Here is a 17,696-nt window from a genome sequence, read left to right on the forward strand (position 1 = left end):
CACCCGAGAAGGGGATCTCCGCCGCCGCGGACCCTCCCGAGCCTCCCCCCCCAAGCAGCAGTCGGATCCGATCTAGTAATCAACGGGTTTTATTGTCCTAGAACTGAAATCGGCTACGGTTCTCGGAGCTACACTCCCAAAGCTACAGTCAGCAAGTTTTCATCAGAGCCCGAGGGAGGGGGCGAGGGGAGACAGGAGACCGGAGAGAGGCAGAGAGACCACGTGCGAGAGGCTGGGCGAGGGCACTTCCTTCCCTGTCCTCTCAGTGGGGTTCGGGTCTGGTGACGACACTGAGGAGACCGGGTGGGGGGTGTGAATGGGCAGTGACAAGAGAAGGAACACCAAAGCCCCAGCTACAGAAAGAAAAGTCGTCAGACCCCAAACAGAAGGGGAGCCTCCCAGTGCACTTCGGAAGTGGGGGCAACAGTGGGGGAAGGAGTGAGGAGGAGGGGGGCACACGAAGGGATGGGGTCTTTAAATTTTTTTTTTTGTAGTTTTTTTTTATTAAAAACATTTCCTAAAAAATGTGTCTTTTCCTTTATGTCTGGGTGACATATATGACTGTAGGCTGGCCTTGAGCACGTGGGGAGGGGACAGGGCTAGGGGTCTCCCCAGGGCAGAGATCAAGGGGGGCACAGATACTCCTCAGCACTCCCCCCCTCGCTGGGTGAGGCCAACCCTGCCCATCTCAGGAGGCCCCAATCTTTTGATGATCAGCTACAACTCCTAGAACTCCTGGGGTCTCCAAAAGGAAGGGTGTTGCCAATCATCAAGGATTTATGGAAGGGAGCCCTCCCCCACAAGCTGTCCCACTTTCCCTGAATCTAGGTGGCTGGGATAATAGGTATGGGAGGAAGGGACAGGAGTGCACGAAGACGCCATCCTCCTGCCCACCCTCCTCCCCAACTTGAAGACTGCCCTTCTCAGGCCCAGAAGCCGACCCTGCTGTCTCTTCTCCAGCCTTTCCACTCCTACCTCTGATCCCAGCTAACCCAGAGGTCCAGAATGCTGGGGGAGGGGGGCGGGGAGGAGGTGTCGGGAGGTGGAAACAGCCAGTCCAGGCCCCACCGGATACCCTCAGAAACAGCTCCAGGCAGGCAGGGACACCATGGTCGCATCTCAGCCCATGAAGCAGAAAACAGGGCCCTGACTCAGATCAGATCACAGGGTGTTGGGGACACGGAGGTGAGGGCCAGGTGGCCTGCCCCGTCCAGGTCAATCTCCAGAGGCTGGGCTTGGAGTGGGGGGAGTGAGTGGAAGGGGAGAGCGGGGGGGGGGGTTCCCAGTTTGCAGGCCATGGCCAGTTTCCCCAGTAGCACCCAGACAGCAGCAGGAACGGGGCAGGGGCTCCTCTTGAAACATTGGTGGCTACAGGCTGCGGGGGAGGGTTGGAGGGGAGAAGGGTTATCGCGGGGCCTTCTGCCGGCCACACCCCAGCCAGGGCCAGTCTCCTGGGGGAGCCCACCCTGCCTCTGCCACAGGCCCTCCTCCTCCTCTCCACGGGTGGCCGGGCCCCCCCAGCCCAGCTGCCTCAGGGCAGGGGGCTCCCTCACCTCTCATGATCTCTGATGCCTGGGGCCTCAGCATCTTCCTTGGCAGCCTCTTCCTCCTCCTCCTCCTCCTCTTCCTCCTCCTCCTCTTGAGGAGGGCCCCGGCCAGAGCTGGGCTCCGAGGGGGTGCTGTTCTCCACCTCCACAGGGAGGGGCCTCTCACCCTCCAAGGGGGCTACTTCCTTCTCCTCCCCTTCAGGGTCTTCTGCCTCCTTGGGACGTTTAGGGGAGTCCTAGGGAGGATTGGCAGAGATGAGGTCCACTGAGGCCAGAGAGGGAGGACCCCAGCCACCTAGCAGAGCGCCCCCCCTTCCAGAGAGGCTCCTTCCTGGACACACCCGCTGTCTGCTTCCCCAGTCCTCTGCCAGCTGAAAGATCTAGGGACCCCAGACTAGGAGCTGGTCTCCCCAAGATCAGGATGTCCCTGAAGTAGCTGCTGCCTGCCCACCCCCCTCCGCGGCTCCAGGTGGTGTCCGTCACCTCCAGCGTGTCCCCTGCTCTCCTCTTCAGCGCCCCCTTCTCGTTCTTGTCCTTGGCCGGCTCGTCGATGACCAGCTTCCCCTCCTCATCACTGCTACCCTCGGCGCTCCCCTTCTTGTCACCGTCCCCCTCCGTGGCTTCGGGCTCGGGCTCAGGCTCGTCCACAGCGCTCTTCTTCGGGGCGGACTGCGCGGAGATGGGAGGGGCTGAGTGGCACCAGCGGGGGCCCCACGGGGCCCCTCCCCGGACCCACCCGCGGCCACTCACTCCTTCCTTCTCCCACCTCGCCCCCGCCCGCCCCCAGGTGCCCAGTCTCACGAGTGATTTGAGACCCACCTCTGTCGGATTAGCCCCGGGCTAAACCCACTGGCCGGGCAGGCAGGGCTCTGTGCAGGAGGGGGGAGGGCTGGAGCAGGAGGCAAAACCTCGGGTCAACTTCTCCCGAAGGGAGCTGGGACCCTTTCCCCGCCGACCCCCGCCCCCCACCCTCCCGCCTCATCCTGCCCGGCTCACGAGCACCTCCTCCTGGAAGCCTTTGTGGAAAGAGTTCAGGCTGAGTCCTACTCTCACACTAGGCCCCGTAAAGGGCTGTCCCCACTTACCGCCTCTGTCCTGTCCTTGCCCCCCACGCCACGCACCCCACCCCCTGCGACCCCAGCCCCTCCTGCAGGGCCTCCCCCACCCCCACCCCTACCCCCACTCCTGCAGGCTAAACATTCCGGTCCCGTGGGCTCCGGAGCCAGTGGCCACACCTGCTTCCCAGGGGGTCTCTGGGGCGGACAGCCGCTCACCTGGTAGCCAGAGGCCTTGACAGTGGGGTTGTTCTCAATCTCCCACAGCCCCTCGCTGAAGCCTTTCCTCTTGTTGGGCTTGCCGAACTTCTCCTTGGACTCCTCGTACGGGAAGAGGTCTTTGGGGCCCAGGAATGCCCTGGGGAGAGAGGGGAGACTGTGCTCTGGAGCCCTGGCTGGTGAGCTGCGCAGCCCCAGCGGGAGGGGCGCCAGATCAGCCTCTGACCGCCCCACCTCCAGCCCCTCACTCACGTCTCATGGGTCCCGAAAAAAAAGACTTGGTACTTGTTGGCTGTGGATTTCACGGCGGCCTCCGGCATCTCGTCGATCTGCGAGCAAGATGAGGGAAGCCAGTGAGTGGAGTCCTGAGGTAGAGTCTGGGCCTGAGGCCGGCCTCCAAGACACTTTTGCGTAAAACCAGACTGAGACGGACCCGGGAGATCCCCGAGGTGGTGTTTAAAGCCTTTTAAGCAGCAGGACTTCGTTCAGAGTCAGACAAGAAGCCCCGTGGAAGCCTGGAGCCGGGACCTGCTCCGTGGCCTCGACAGCCCAGCCCAGCCAGGGCCACCTCTCCCCTCGGGCTCACTGGGCTACTGCCCGCCTACAAGCCACTGTGCCCACCATCCAGGTGCTGCCTCGAGCCCTTCGTGCCGCTGGCTCACCGGAGGGCCCACCCATTCACCTCCTCCCGGGCACCAAGGTCCGAATCCCCATGCTGCCACCAATATACTTGGAAGACCTGGGGCAACGCAGTCAACGTCCCCGACCTCAGTTACCTCATCTGTAAAATGGAGCGTGTCAAGGCACTTAAGCCGTCCGGTGGGTAAGGATTCAATGGCCATGGCCTGGCCCGCAGCCCAGCCCTCAGGTGCGAGCCCTCCTCCCCGGACAGACGCTGGCCTCTGGTCTCCCACACTCACTCAGTCCCGGGGAGCCTTCCCCTCACAGAAGGCTCATCCCCTCTCCTTCAGAGCGCCTGGGTCAGGGTCACCCGCGGGAGTATCTGAGCACGGCCCGTGCGGACTCAGCCTTGCACCTGCCCTGAGACCTGAGAGCTGGTCTGTCTGTACCCCCTGCGAGGTGCCTAGCACACACACAGCAGGCTCAGTCCAGGCTCAGGCGAAGATCTGCCGCAGGAACCAGCAGGTGGCCGGTTCTGGTCCGGGGACAGGGGCAAGGCCGAGGGCTGCCCACCTGACACCCCCCCCAACCTGACACCCCCCCCCCAGGCAACGCCACAGGCCTCTGAGGAGCACTTTGAAAGACGCCTGAGGTCAGTCAGACACTCGTTTTACACAGGAGCAAACAGGCCCCCCAAAATGACAGGGGAAGTTCGTGAGGGTCTGAGTTGGTCTCCTGACTTGACCCCTCCCCGTCCCCCACATCCCACGGGCACGAGGAACACCGTGGTGGGGAAGGTGCAGAGGTCTGCGGTCGGGGAAATGGACAGGCAGCGGCCCCAGCAGCCTCCCCAGACCAGGCCCTGGAAGCCCAGGTCAAGCTGAGCTGGGGGCGGAGGGGCGGGGGGACTACAACTCCCAGCAACACTTGCAGCCGCCCCAGCAGCCTGGCTTCCCGCCGGACACAGGCCAGGTGGCCATGTTGACCGAGGCCCCAGGCACAGATAGGACCCACACGGCCAGGCCAAGGCGGTGATTAACACAGAGACTGGGACGCAGGGCCTGACCTGGGCCGCTGAGGAGGCTGGGGGGCTGGAAACCAGCTGAGACACACCCAGGAGAGGGGGTGGGGCCCTGGGCCTGAATCGGGGGGCATCTTGCTCCAGGCATGGAGCCTTCAGGTCCCTGGGCACCTCCCCCCTTGCCCTGTGGCCTCTGGGGACAGAGGTCCGGCTCCTCCCCTCAGGAAGGCCCAGCACTAACTGGGCCCTCCCCATGACCAAGAGCTTGGGGTGTGATAGCAGGGGGTGGAAAGGCACGCAGTTCCCCCCCCACAAACAGGATCCCCATCGCCATGACAACCCACCCCGCCCCCAGGGCCACTCAGCAACCAGGAATGTGACCACCCCTCCCCCCCAGGCCCTCTCTCCGGATTGGGGAGGAGGGGACACTAACACACCCCACCCCCGAGCCTGGAGTCTGGCACCTGGGTCCCAGGCTGCAGCTTGAAACCACAGCTAGGGCTGGAGGGCCCAGGCCCTTCTCAGGAAGCCAGCCCGTGGGTGCAGGCACAGGAGGGGTCGGTTCCCAGCCAGGACACCTGGGTCTTGGGACCAGCCAGCTCCCCACCCCCTCTCAGAGGGGGGCAAGCAAAAAACAAAATGCGAGCCTCCAAAGCTTAGAGGTCCCCAGAGACAGGCTCAGGACAATAGCAGAAGCCCTGGGCCTCCTCTCCGAGGATCTCAGCCCCAGAAACAAGGGGTAGGGCTGGGGAGCAAAGGGTCTTGCTGGGAGCACAGCAGGGAACCTCGCGCTCTGCATTCTGGGTGGTCACACCTGAGCCGGGTGTTAACCTGCTGGAGGGCCGAAATAAGAAACTGAGGCTCAAGAAGGAGGGGCCAGAAGTTCTCCCAAGGAGCACAGCCAGGGCAGGGCTGCTCCCAGGCACGGGCCATGGGAGGTCATGGGAGGCCATGCCGTGTGACGGGGGACCCAGGAGGCCACCAGCTGCCCAGCCTCAGGGGCGGAGGAGAAACAAAAGAATGGATGGGAATTAAAAACAGAACGACTAGCCAGATACAGCCACCCTGCTGACCCCTCCACATAAAGGGTGGGTCTGGAGGAACGACGAAGCCAGCGGCCTGGGCAGGTGGGCACCTACCCCAACAGGGCCAACCCCACCCCCGCCGCCCCTTGACTGCAGGTTCCTGTGGGGGAGGTGCCAGGAGAGGGGAGCTCCTTCCACTTAATGCAAGTCCCAGCCCCTCACCTCCACCGGGGAAAAATCCCTTCCATCCTTCAAGCTACAAAGGGAACATCATTTCTTCCATTTTGAAGCAAAGGGCGGTTCTTCCTCCACATAGAGGACATGAGGTCTCAGGGGAGGCCTGTACCCCCAATACAGACATATGTCTCCCAGGCTTTATATCCAGGCTGTGACTCAGAACAAGTGACTCAAGGCTAAGTGGGTCAGGGTGGGGCCAGAGGAGGGCTGGGGGCCCCACCGCACCCCCCCCACACACACTGGCCAACAGTGGAGGGGGCTCCGAGGCTTCTCAGCCACACCAGGAATCCAGAAGGTCCACCCTCCCAGGCTGGGGCCTATCCACTCTGTGCGCAGCCCTCTGCACTTGCTGCATCACACAGAGCTGAGCACATGACTCAGGTCCTCCCAGAGCCCATGGCCACCCTCTGAGGTCTAAGGGAGCTGAAGCTCCCAGGTGCAGAAAGCGGGCGACTCCCCAGCCTCAGATCAAGCTGAGCCCAGGGCCAGCCCAGGGCGGCCAGCCCACACGGAGGAAGGGAGCAGGGAAGGCTAAGCCCACACGGCCTGCCAGCCAGGGCTCTGACCACCACACCCAGGGCCAGGCCCGACCTGACCCAGGAACCAGAAAATCTGGGGCAGGAGACAGTTGGGGCCGGGAAAGTGTGGCAAGCCGGAGAGACAGAAAAGAGAAGGTGGGGCCTAGCCGTGGGGGAGGGGGGCAGGGGCAGTGAGCTGGGTGAGGCCCTCTGGCTGCTCAGGTTCTCTGGGATTGTGAAACAGGAAGCAGAGAGGAGGAAGGAACCTGGGAGGGAAAAAATGCCTGAGTCTTGGAGGTTAATGGCTAAGTGCCTGGAGATCCCCCAAGAAGTCAAGCAGGAGGACGAGGGAAAGGAGCTGGTGAAGACGGAGTCACCCTCCACTCCAGGCAGGTCTTGCCGACCACGTGGCCCCTCTGGCCGGGCCTCTCCCTGCCTCACCCCCAGTCAGCCGTCCTCCCCAGAAGCAGGGCCCTTGGCCATGGCTGAGGATTCTGTCTCTTAGATTAGGTGGGGCTGTCCATCAGGATGAGGGTGAGGGTCCCACACTCCTCCTCCCTCTCAGGAGGGGCCAGGCCCCTTCAGACTCTGTCCGTCTAGGGCTAAGGCAGCATCCCAGCACGAGGAGGAGGCTCGGACTGGTCTGTTCTCTCCACGTGCGAGGGGGATTCATCTGGGAGGTAAGAGCCTTGGGTGGACCATTCCCCTGATGTCACAGAAGCCAGAGCACAGGCTTGCGGTGGCACCTTCTTGCCATCCAGTCTGACCTGCCCTCCCCAAGCCAAACTCTATCTACAAGGCCCAGGCCTCAAAAGGAAGACCTGTCTTCCTGTCCCCACCTTCTGTCCTGGAGGTCCAGAGAGAAGACAAGACAGGAGGGCATCCCCAACCTAGCCTCACCCTGAAGCTCTACCCCATGGGGCCCAATGTGGGCCCCTGTGTCCCCCTCCCTTCTTTCTCTTCCCTGATCCGGGAAAGAGTTCCCCGCAACCCACATTCCAGCTGCACCCCCCCCCCAGGGGCCTGGGCCAGCCTCCAGACTTTGTCCCACCTCCAGGAGGTAGGAGCAGTAAAGTCCTGGGTTCAGTTCCTGCCGGGCCCAACAGGGCCTTGGCGTCCGGGCCAAGAAGCCGGACGGATCAAAGGTGCAGGGTAAAGTACACCACGGTCCACACGTCACACACGCCATGTGCACACCAGGCAGGGTGCTGCTTCCAGCACCCCCCACGGCCCAGGCTCTTAGGAGGCCCTGAAAGCTGGGAGAGCCTCACTTCTCCCTGTCCTTCCTTCCATTCACAGGCTGGACATCTAGAAGTTTCAGGGAACAAGGAGCTCAAGGGATACAGGATTACGTACGCTGCTCAAGAGGGGATATAGAGTGAGGAAGGGGCCTAAGTGGCCCCCAAAGTCGGCCTGGCCATCTGAACTAGGTGCAGCGGAGCCTGGGGCAACTTTCCCCAGCTCCAGCAGGGTCTGCAACCATAAGGACATAGACTCACGCGGAGAGGAACCCAAAGCCTGGAGGCCGCTCCGCTCTTGGCCGCCTGGCCTGGAAACTGCCCTCCACCCACTGCTCTCTGCCCTCCTGTTCAGTTCTCCTGAGTCCCACCTCTAGGGGACAGTCACACCCCCTCCCAATTCCAAAGGCCTCTCCAGACCAACTTTGAAGCTGCCAGAGACAACTGCCCCCCCCCCACCCCGTGACACCCCCGACCTCCTCCAGCCACCTGCCTCCCCCTCTCCCCTTATTTGAGCTGACCCAGTGCTTAGGGGAAACCTGATGCGCACACCAGGTTGGGCTTTCGGGCGCCACCCTCCCACCTGGCCAGGTGCTGGAGAGGGGGGGCGCGTATTGGCGGGCTGACTCAACCACATGGCAGACCGGGCCGTTGCGGCGGGAGGATCCTATCCGAGGGGGAGCAGCAGCTCGGGCTCCCCCCACCCCGCCTCCAGGAAGAGGCAGCCTGGACTGCACCTCCCGGCCTCCCAGGGCCGTGCCACCCTCAGCCCCCCGTCTGAGTTGCCAGCATATGGAGGAACACTTTTGTGGGGCTGCGGAGCGAGGGGTCCTGGCGGAGAACTTCCGAGCCAGGCAGATCCCCCCTTACGCCGCCCCCAAACACTCCTCGACCCTCCCAACTTCAGCCCTCTCTCGGCCGCCCCGAACCAAAGTTTTCCAGAAGCGAACTCCGCCTCCACACAGCCCTCCCGGCGGGGACCCTCCTGCTACCTTTCGGTGCGAGCGGGGTCCGACCAGGGGCAGCGATTAGGGACGACACCGGGGGTCTCTAAGGGGGTCCCCGGGCGCCCGGGAGGGGTTCCCGACGGCCCCAGCCCAGGCCGCGCGCCCCACGCCGCCAGCCTCGGGGGGCCCCCCGCCCCCACCATTATGTAACCGGCGGGGGGGGCCGCGGACACGCTCGCAGCGAGCCGGCGACTCGGCCGCCCCCCGCCCGCGCCCCTCCGCGCGGGGCGCCCGCGTCCCCCCGGGTGTTACGCAACCCAGCCCGGGGCCGGGGCGGCGGGCCGCGCTGCTCACCCGGGCCGGCCAGTGCGGGTAGCCCTTCATCTTGGCGAACACCAGGTCCCCGCACTTGTACTCCTTCTGCCGGTTGGAGCGCGACATGGCGGGGCTCCGGGAGCCCCGGGCTCCGCGCCGCGCCGGCGAGCGTGAGCCCAAGTTTGCGCGCGCGGCGGTGGCGGCGCCGCTGCGCTCCGGCCCTCGCGCGGCCCCCGCCTCGATGGCGGCCCCCGGCCCCAGCTCCGGCGCGGCCACGGCTGTGCGCCCGCGCCGCTCGGACGGGGCGGGCGCGGATGCGGCGACGCGGTGCTGCGCGCTCGTGCGGTTGTTTGTGTTTGAAATTCAATTGCTCCCTCCTCGGCGCGAGGCCTCTTCCTCCTCCCCCGCCGGCCCCCTCCCCCTCCTCCCCCGCTCCCCTCCCCCTCCCGCGCCGGTTCGATGCGCGCGGCGCTCGACGCCCCGGGCCTGCCGCGGCCCGACGCCCAACCCGGGGCCGCCCGGCGGCGCGCGGCGGCACAGGCGTGAGGAGTCGAGCGCCGAGCTGGCCGAGCGGGCTTTGTGTGCGGCTGTCGGGGGGCGCCCGCCCGCACGCCCGCCGGGAGGAGCTGGCGCCCGGCTGGACGGAGCGGCCTGGCGCCCCTCCCCTGGCCCGGGGGGCGCTCGCACGCGGGGCTCGACGCGGCCGCGGGAGCCCGTGTGCGCGCGGGCTCTCCCTGCCCTCCCCCCCTCCGTGTCCCCCAGTGCTTGCGGGGCACCGACGTGCAGACGCCCGGGGGTCCGAGCGGTCTCGGCGGAGGGGAGAGGCTCGAGTTTGGGAGTCGGGAGGTGTCCGAGGGCTCGTGGCACGGAGGGGCCACGTTCTGGGCGCTACTTTCTGGCAAAAGCTGTCTGGACTCTGCCACCGCTGAGCCTGCAAAGACGGTCCCTGTTCTCGGGGTGGGGGTGGGGGGACACCGCACAAGGCCAGTAAATCCCAAACCGCCAGTAAACCACACCGTGAAGGCCGGGGAGCCGGACACTGCCTCTCTGGGGAGGGAGAGGGGGAATGGGGCAGAATCTGGGAAGGCTTCACAGAGGTGGTGACTTGGAGCTGGCGTCAGAGAATGAGGGATTCTGCTGGATTCCATATTCCGTTTCAGTCCGGCTTCTAGGTTGACAAGGGGTGGAGCCAAAACTTGAACTCTGGTCTCTTCCCATTAAGCCAAACAGAACTGTAGTAATTACTTCTTGGATTTGCTGAAATCCAGGCTCCTATGGTCTCTTAGAAATAAGATATTTGGGGCTCCTGCGTGGCTCAGTCGGTTGAGCCTCTGCCTTCGGCTCAGGTCATGATCTCAGGGTCCTGGGATGGAGCCCCGCATGGGGTCCATGCTCAACGCGGAGCCTGCTTCCCCCTCTCTCTCTGCGTGCCACTCCACCTACTTGTGATCTCTGTCAAATAAATAAAAAAAAAATCTTTTTTAAAAATTAAAAAAAATATTTGGATCTCTTACGGCACTTCTGAGATCCTTGAAATTTTGCAACTGCGTATTCTGGATTTGAATAGGTAAAATAGGCAGGCGCGCTTTTCTAACCACAAGTTTCCCAACGCATTTCAGAGCACATGCAAAGTCTTCCTGCAAGGAAGCCCAGGATGTAGCCAAAAGGCCCAGGTCCACACCCTGCTCCTGAGAACAGGGACCCCTTGAACTTCCCTGAGCCCGCTTCCTGACCCGGACTTGGGAGGCGTGGGATGGCCGCTCCGTGTTAACCGACCCTGCTCCGCACGGTCGTACCAGCCCGCCGCTGGTGTGCATTCCGTCCTTACGGCAATGCATTTCATGGGTTTTGCTTTCATAACAGTGTGCCCTCTAGGCATAGTTCCCCCTTGTAATAGGAGTCCCTCTGGCCCTGTCCACAGGCACTCCTGTCGCAAAGGGACACTCCCGGTGCAAAGAAAGAGCCAGGCATGGCCTCAGCCGCACACTTGCTGACGTGTTTCAGTAGCAAACCCGAGCTTGTTGCAACACAGCTCCCGGGTTCCAGTTGTTTGCGCGGCGGGTTGTTCCGGCGTGAACTGTTGTCAGTGGGGTGGTTCTGATCCTGCCCTTCTCTCTGTTCGTGTTGTTAGCAGAGTCTTGTCACAGGTTCCTAAGGCTGCCTCAGTTAATCCTGTCCCCCAATATATTTCCTTTACGTGTCCAGGCCGGTGTTAGAGATAGGAGACATTCAGCACAACAAACGTGTTCTAAACTGTTCTCCAATGTAGTGCAGCCCCCGAGAGCCCCATCTCTCCACGCTGCTGCGTCCCAACAGGTAGCTGCAAGGCCTCCAAACCCTTCCACAAGTCTCTCAGGCCGCCATCCAGTCCACCGGCAGATGCTGGTTGCATCTGCGGAGAAACTATCATGATTCCCTTTGTTGCAGTAATTTCCCCCGCCCTTTGGTTGCAATTTAATATCCAAGTTTTCCCTACAATAACATCCTCAACCACCTCACAGCTGGCCCTAACAGCCCAGCCAAGCTCAGTTGGGGGTGGGGGCAGGCATGAGCCGACCTCCCCTGGGAGTCTGGTGGAACTTAGTGCCCTGCACGCTTGAATGGGTCCAGGAATCATCTGGGAATCCTCTTGAAAAGCAGACCCTAACTCAGTATGGTTGGGGGCGGCTGCTGTTCCAACAAGCCCCAAGGTGGGGTTTCTGCTTTGGACCCCCGTTTGAGCGGTGGGATGGAAAACGCACAGGTCACAGGCCCCCAGATTCCCAGCCCAGCTTGGAACCAATTCACAGATTTGTCCGTGAAATCATTCCGTGGATGCTGGTGTTTGGTTCAACTTGTGTGTGGGAGGGGGGTCAGGACAGAAGTCAGGGGACTCGGGACCCTGCTGCAGAGGAGACTGGGAGGGCAGACCCCACGGTAGGGTTCTGAAGCCTCTCTCTGGAGGACCAAGGTCAGGGGCATGGTGGGGTCCTTAGTGTCCCTGTGGGGAAGGAGGAGTAACAGCGCAGCGGGAGCTCTGGTGCTCAGGGAGCTGGGGGAAGGGGCAGTGTGGTCTGGTGGAAACCACCCGGGTTAGCATGTCAAGGAAACTGGTTTGAATCTCCCTTTTGGCAAACGACTTGGATAGAATTTCTTTTTTTTTTTTTTTTAAGATTTTATTTTTTTATTTGACAGACAGAGATCACAATTAGGCAGAGAGGCAGGCAGAGAGAGAGGGGGAAGCAGGCTCCCTGCTGAGCAGAGAGCCCGATGCGGGACTCGATCCCAGGATCCCAGGATCATGACCTGAGCAGAAGGCAGAGGCTTTAACCCACTGAGCCACTCAGGCGCCCTTGGATAGAATTTCTAAACCAAATTCTCTCCCACTGTAAAACTGTGATACAGATTACTACCTTGTGGGGTGTCGTGAAGGGCAGAGGAGCCCGGCCCTCTGAAAACCTCAGACGCTCTGTAGGTTCAAGAGAAAATTCAGTTGCCTTCCCCTGGGCTCCCAAGTTAGGGGTTCAGCTCCCGTGCTCGGCTCTGTGTGAAGCCCCCCCACCCCCTGTTACCCTCTGGAACAGGGAGGTAGAATGGGTGGTTCAGACCAGAGGTTTGCAAAATGGGTCTCCATTGACCCCTCCCCTCGGATGTAAAAGAGGGGATATGTGTATTTATGCATTTTACTAGGGCATCCAAGCGGTCCGGTGGCCTCGCCCAAGCCCCTCCCGGCCACGGGATCCTAGCAGAGCTACCTAACCCCCGAGTCTCAGTCTGCATGTCTGTAAAGAGGGCTTGTGAAGGGACAGGCACGGATAAATGTATCTGGGGGCTCCTGGGTGATTCAATTCGTTGGGCATCTGCCTTCCACGGGGTGGGGGGGGGTGGTCCCAGAGTCCTGGGGTTGGGCTCCCCGCTCCACGGGAGTCTGCTTCTCCTTGTGCCTCTTCCTCTGCCCTGCTCCCGCGCGCGCTCGCTCTCTCTCAAATACATAAATAAAATCGTTAAATAAATAAATACATGTATCTAAACTGTTCCGGGCAGAGCCTGGAGCATAGTCAGGGCCTGCTGGGTTTGCAGCCGCAGTATTTATGGTCCTTCTACACTTTCCGTGACGTGTACTTCGAGAAAGTGGGCTCCTCTGCGCCCAGCTGCGCGGGCACTGGCCTTGGGCCCATTCTGGCGGGTACTGCTGCCGTGGTGGGCATGGGGGGAGGCGGCTGGCTCAGCTCATGTTTAACTCCCAGCCCCACCACTGACCGACCATGACCTGCCTCAAGTTAGCAACCTTCCTGTGGGGAGGGACGTCCAAGAATCCGTGCATGTGTGTGCTCCGTGGGAGCCCTTAGAACGCGGGGGCTGCGGTTCGGGGGCTGCGGGGCGTTAGCTGTTCGCTGCTGGTGTAATAGTAGCTGTTTTTCTTGAAAACGCCCGTGTGTTGTAACTCTTCCATACGTCTAATAGCCTTCATAATAAAGAAATATGTTTTTAAGGACTTTATTTATTTATCTGATAGATGGAGCCAGAGAGCGTGGTGGGGGGGATGGCAGAGGGAGAGGGGGAAGCAGGCTCCCCGTTGAACAGGTGCCCTGACTCAGGGCTCGATTCCTGGGATCCCGATCTGACCTGAAGGCAGACGCTTAACCAACTGAGCCATCCAGGCGCCCCTAAAGAAATATTTTTTTTTTAAAGATTTTATTTATTTATTTGACAGAGAGAGATCACAAGTAGCAGAGAGGCAGGCAGAGAGAGAAAGAGGGAAGCAGGCTTCCCACCGAGCAGAGAGCCCGATGCGGGACTTGATCCCAGGACCCTGAGATCATGACCTGAGCCGAAGGCAGCAGCTTAACCCACTGAGCCACCCAGGTGCCCCCTAAAGAAATATTTTTTAAAAAGAGGGCTCTGTTTTACAAAACGTGACAATCATTGGATTCCCGTTCTAAGACTGTGCTTAATGTTAACTTAAATGGGTTAACAGTAAGCGTAATTCAATGTTCAGTTCCTCAGTCGCTCAGGCCACACTTAGGTGCTCGGGGGGACCTCACGTGGCTGGTGGCCAGCGTGCCAGACACCACAGACACAGAACGCTTCTCTTCTTGCAGGTTCCTTGGACAGCACAGCTCCAAGGCAATGGCTTTCCCCTTGAGGTCTACATCAGAGTCAGTTGAAGAATTAAAATATTACTAATGGGGGGGCACCTGGTTGGCCCAGTGGGTAGAGCATGTAACTCTGGATTGTAAGGTCGAGAGTTCAAGCCACATGTTGGGTATAGCGCTTACTTAAAAACAAAACAAAACAAAACCTAATGCATGGGCCCAAGTGCCCAGAATTTATATTTAATTAGTTGACAGTGGGAGCCATTAAGGGGTTGGGACAGGAGAGAAATGGGAGCTTCTGGAAACTTCACCAGGCAATGGCACGGAGGTGGAGGGTGCCTGGGATCGGCAGGTCAGGGGAGAGCGCACAGCCCGGCCCCTGCTGCTGGTGTGTCCCCTGTGGGGGGGCGGCCGAGGCCCTGGGGTGCTCCACTCTCCCCAAGTGTGGCGGCGGTGACAGCTCCGTAGCTCTCAGGGGAGAGACCCTGCACCTTCCAGAGCGAGAAGGGGCAGAGCACCTCGCGATCCCCGGGAGGCCCGCATTCCCGTTTTAAAAACTCAGTTTAATTTCCTTGGTAAGTTATTAGTACGGGGCATATGATACAAGATTTCGGGGATAAAGAAAGTGATTTTGAGAAAAGCAGTCTCCATGGCACCTGTCTCTCCTAGCTGCCCCACTTTTCTTCTTAGAGACCAAAGACAGGACCAACCTTTACGCGTCATCCAGTTGTCTCCTCTCTATATCACTTTCAAGCAAACGCAGAGCTGTTTGGTGCCCAGAAATCACAGCCTCCCCGGTGCTGCCCTGCACTTTCTCCTGCTGCCTGGGTGTAGCTCGGGGCCCCCTGGGCTTCGCCAGGAGGCTCTGTTGCATGCCCACCTGCTGCTGGGCTGCAAGTTCCTTAACCCGCCCCCTCGGGTGGGCTGTTAGGCATCCTCTCTCCCCGTAACACCTGCTGTAGCGACCACGAATGCCCACATTTCAACTCATTCTGCAGGAAGGGCCGCTCCTCATTTTTCTCTTCAATGTGCAGAATGAAAGAGGTACAAGGCCCGTCACGGCCACGGTCTTTGCTGGAGCTCGCTGACCGGTGGTGCAGGCAGTGACCCGGCTGCTTACAGACAGGGGTGCCCAGGGTCAGACGTGAAACCCTCCACTCTGTACAGCCACGAACTGCAGGTCTGTCCGCTTTCCCCTGAGTCCCTGGGGCTTTAAGGAGGAGGTCTGGGGCCAGGGTCGCCCGATGGACTCACTGGAGCTGCAACCCTGTGTGGGCAGACTCCCCTCTCACCGACACCAGGAACAGAAGCCTGGGGAGGAGGAGAGGGGCCCCGGCTGACGATGGGCGAGGAGGAGTCACGGTCATTTCCCGGCCTGAGGAGGTTGAACCCCGCTGGGTTCCCTCCCTGTTCTTCCCTCCGGAGAGAGACAGCATCCTTCCAAGTGTGGCGGCAGGACTGGCCCCACGGCAGTGTGGCTGATGGTGGCCTCTGTGGGGACAGATGGCAATGAGGTGCTGCAAAGCCATTCCCGCCACCACATAGTCGGTGGCTTGGGGCTTCATTCATTCGCCTACTCACTCATTCCTTCGCCCCCCACACATTTCCTCGGACGTTGTTAGGTGCTGTGCGAGTCTGCTCGAGGTGGGCAAGGGGTGGGTCTGGAGGCGAACACGACAGGCTGTGCGTAGCTTGGGCTGCAGCCTCGGTTCACTGTCGCACCCCGGCCCTGCCCCGGCTTCATGTTCCAGTTTGGAAGCTTCTAGTGTTCTCACTCCAAATTCACCTTCCCTCCTTTAGTTTTTGGTATGTTGATTTGTTTTTTCAAAATATTCATGCAAACCCACCAACCCAGTAATGTCAAGCCTATCCATACAAACAACATGTAAAATCAGTAAAGGACCAGCGACCCAGTTGAAAGATGGGCAAATACAGGGACAAGACTTTCACAAAAGAGAAAAGAAATATATATAATGCCCGTACACGTGAGAAGATGATCTCATTAGCGATGCACAAAACTCTAATCAAAACCACGCTAGGAGAACACATGTGCTTGTCCAACAGGCAAAAATTCACAAGCCCGACAGCAACACCAGCTGCTGGGAGGTTGGGGTCACTTCTGTGTTGCTTTGGAAATCAGTTGGCAGCAAGTTGTAAGGTCTGACTTTCCCATATTCTGTGACCCATTATTTCCACTCCCAAGTGGGCACACAAGAGAAGCCATTGTGTATGTGTGCGCTCAGGGACGGGGAGAAAGGACATCACAGCCTCGTTCCTAGCCACAGAAACAAGCAATTCAAACGCTCATGAGCAGGAGAAAGGATAGATAAATTGTATATTCACAGGAAGGAATTTCAAAACAGAAAAAATAACAGGCAACGCTCGACGTGGATAAACCTGAGGGGTATACACTGTTGAGTGAGAAAGAAGTCATTACAACTTGATACCCTTTTGCTAAACTTAGAAACAGCTGAAAATGACCAGTATATTTTCAGGAGTACATATGGATGTGGAAAAAATGCTCCACACAGGAAAGTTTTCAGGACAATGGATACTAGTGTTGCGGGACGTGGGGAGCGTGACGGGGACGGGGAGCCCGGGACAGCACGGGTCAGTGGGAACGGTTGGCGGGTGGGTATGTGCAGGCTGATTACATACGTACACATTTTTCTGTCTTTCTTTTTTTTTTAAGTTTTGTATTTTATTGTATTTACTTATTTGACAGAGAGAGACAGTGAGAGAGGGAACATAAACAGGGGGAATGGGAGAGGGAGAAGTAGGCTCTGCTGAGCAGGGAGCCCAACGCGGGGCTCGATCCCAGGACCCTGGGAACATGACCTGAGCTGAAGGCAGACGCTTAGCCAACGGAGCTGCCCAGGGGAAACCACATTTTTCAGTAGATAAATTGAAGAGGAGCCCGTGTGGACCAGCAGTGAAAGGACATAAAGAGCCAACCAGGGGTTACGGTCACACCACTTCTGTGCACTGAGTTTTGTCCCTGATGTCGAGTCCCGGATGCACAGGGTTCAGAGAAACAGGGTTCTCGAAGTTTTCATCCCAAACAGTGGTCCCAGGCCCCACTTTTCTCTATTCCCTCTCCAGAGACGACAACACTCAACATGCAAAGTACTTTAACTAATTTTTGGTGATTTATTTCCATATTCCTAAGCAACATGCTGTTATGGCTGCGTCCTGATTTCTCCAGTTGTGGCATTATCCGCTGACAGAACCTTCTGGAATGCATTTCGTTCTTCCCTCCGTCCATCTCGGCTGCACGGACTCAGCCTATCCCCCAAATTTCCATCATCCCAGTAGAGTCACAGGATAATTTCTGTTGTCTTCACAGTCAGTGTTCACCTATCGCCGACATCTGAGCCGTGACTATGTCTTCTCTTATGCTTAACACTGTTTTCCCTAAGTTGTTAACTATTTTTGTTTTTGTTTGTTTGTTTTTCTGGGTTCTCATTCATCAAATCAGCCACAAATCTACTATTTCCATTTCTTCTCAAAATATTTGGATGCCTCCGATACACCACCAATTTGAAATTCTTGCTGACATGCTCCTACAGCCTTCCATCCCGAATCAGACTGTTGGCCTCGGGGAGGCAGGGGACACCAGCCACACCCCCACCTCCCTACCCTGCTCCCTGGGCCCCGCCCCCCATGTGTGGCACGGTCCGTATTTTAATTTCTGGGTGTTTCTCTTTCATGATTTACTATGTCCCCCCAACCCAGGTTTTTGATCCTCTAACAGCTTCCTGAGAAAAGGTGCTTACACCGGAGATTGTTCGAGACCCCCATGTCTGAGAATGTCTTCGTTCTCCCCGCCCCCCTGACTGATAGACCGGCGGTCGCATTCCAGGCCGGAAGGGTTGTTC

At 59.4% G+C, this 17,696-nt stretch overlaps 1 protein-coding gene across 3 annotated transcripts; it reads right to left on the reverse strand.

The window, feature by feature from the left end:
- Positions 1 to 73: 73 nt before the first annotated feature.
- On the reverse strand, positions 74 to 9,174 carry HDGF (heparin binding growth factor). Of its 3 annotated transcripts, none has more exons than XM_080825233.1 (6): positions 8,783 to 9,174; positions 3,074 to 3,150; positions 2,822 to 2,960; positions 2,031 to 2,216; positions 1,554 to 1,783; positions 74 to 1,375 (listed from the first exon to the last, which is right to left on the reverse strand). In XM_080825233.1, exons 1-6 carry the CDS (start codon positions 8,867 to 8,869, stop codon positions 1,369 to 1,371), a joined length of 726 nt encoding a protein of 241 aa, XP_080681359.1. In that variant the 5' UTR covers positions 8,870 to 9,174; the 3' UTR covers positions 74 to 1,368. The 3 variants fall into 3 exon arrangements, with proteins under 3 accessions (XP_080681359.1, XP_080681361.1, XP_080681360.1); XM_080825235.1 differs by lacking the exon at positions 8,783 to 9,174 and adding an exon at positions 8,474 to 8,617; XM_080825234.1 differs by lacking the exon at positions 8,783 to 9,174 and adding an exon at positions 7,743 to 7,841.
- Positions 9,175 to 17,696: the final 8,522 nt, after the last annotated feature.

The sequence above is a fragment of the Martes martes genome, assembly GCF_963455335.1.
Source record: "Martes martes genome assembly, chromosome: 15".
In the NCBI taxonomy this organism is placed as follows: domain Eukaryota; kingdom Metazoa; phylum Chordata; class Mammalia; order Carnivora; family Mustelidae; genus Martes; species Martes martes.

Bases quoted from the DNA above. Each gene is read 5' to 3' on its own strand.
- HDGF (XM_080825233.1), bottom strand. From the start codon at position 8,869: ATGTCGCGCTCCAACCGGCAGAAGGAGTACAAGTGCGGGGACCTGGTG. The intron at 2,961-3,073 runs GTGAGTGAGGGG...CTCTCTCCCCAG, and splicing joins TTTTTCGGGACCCATGAGAC to GGCATTCCTGGGCCCCAAAG. The intron at 1,784-2,030 runs GTGACGGACACC...AATCCTCCCTAG, and splicing joins GAGCAGGGGACACGCTGGAG to GACTCCCCTAAACGTCCCAA.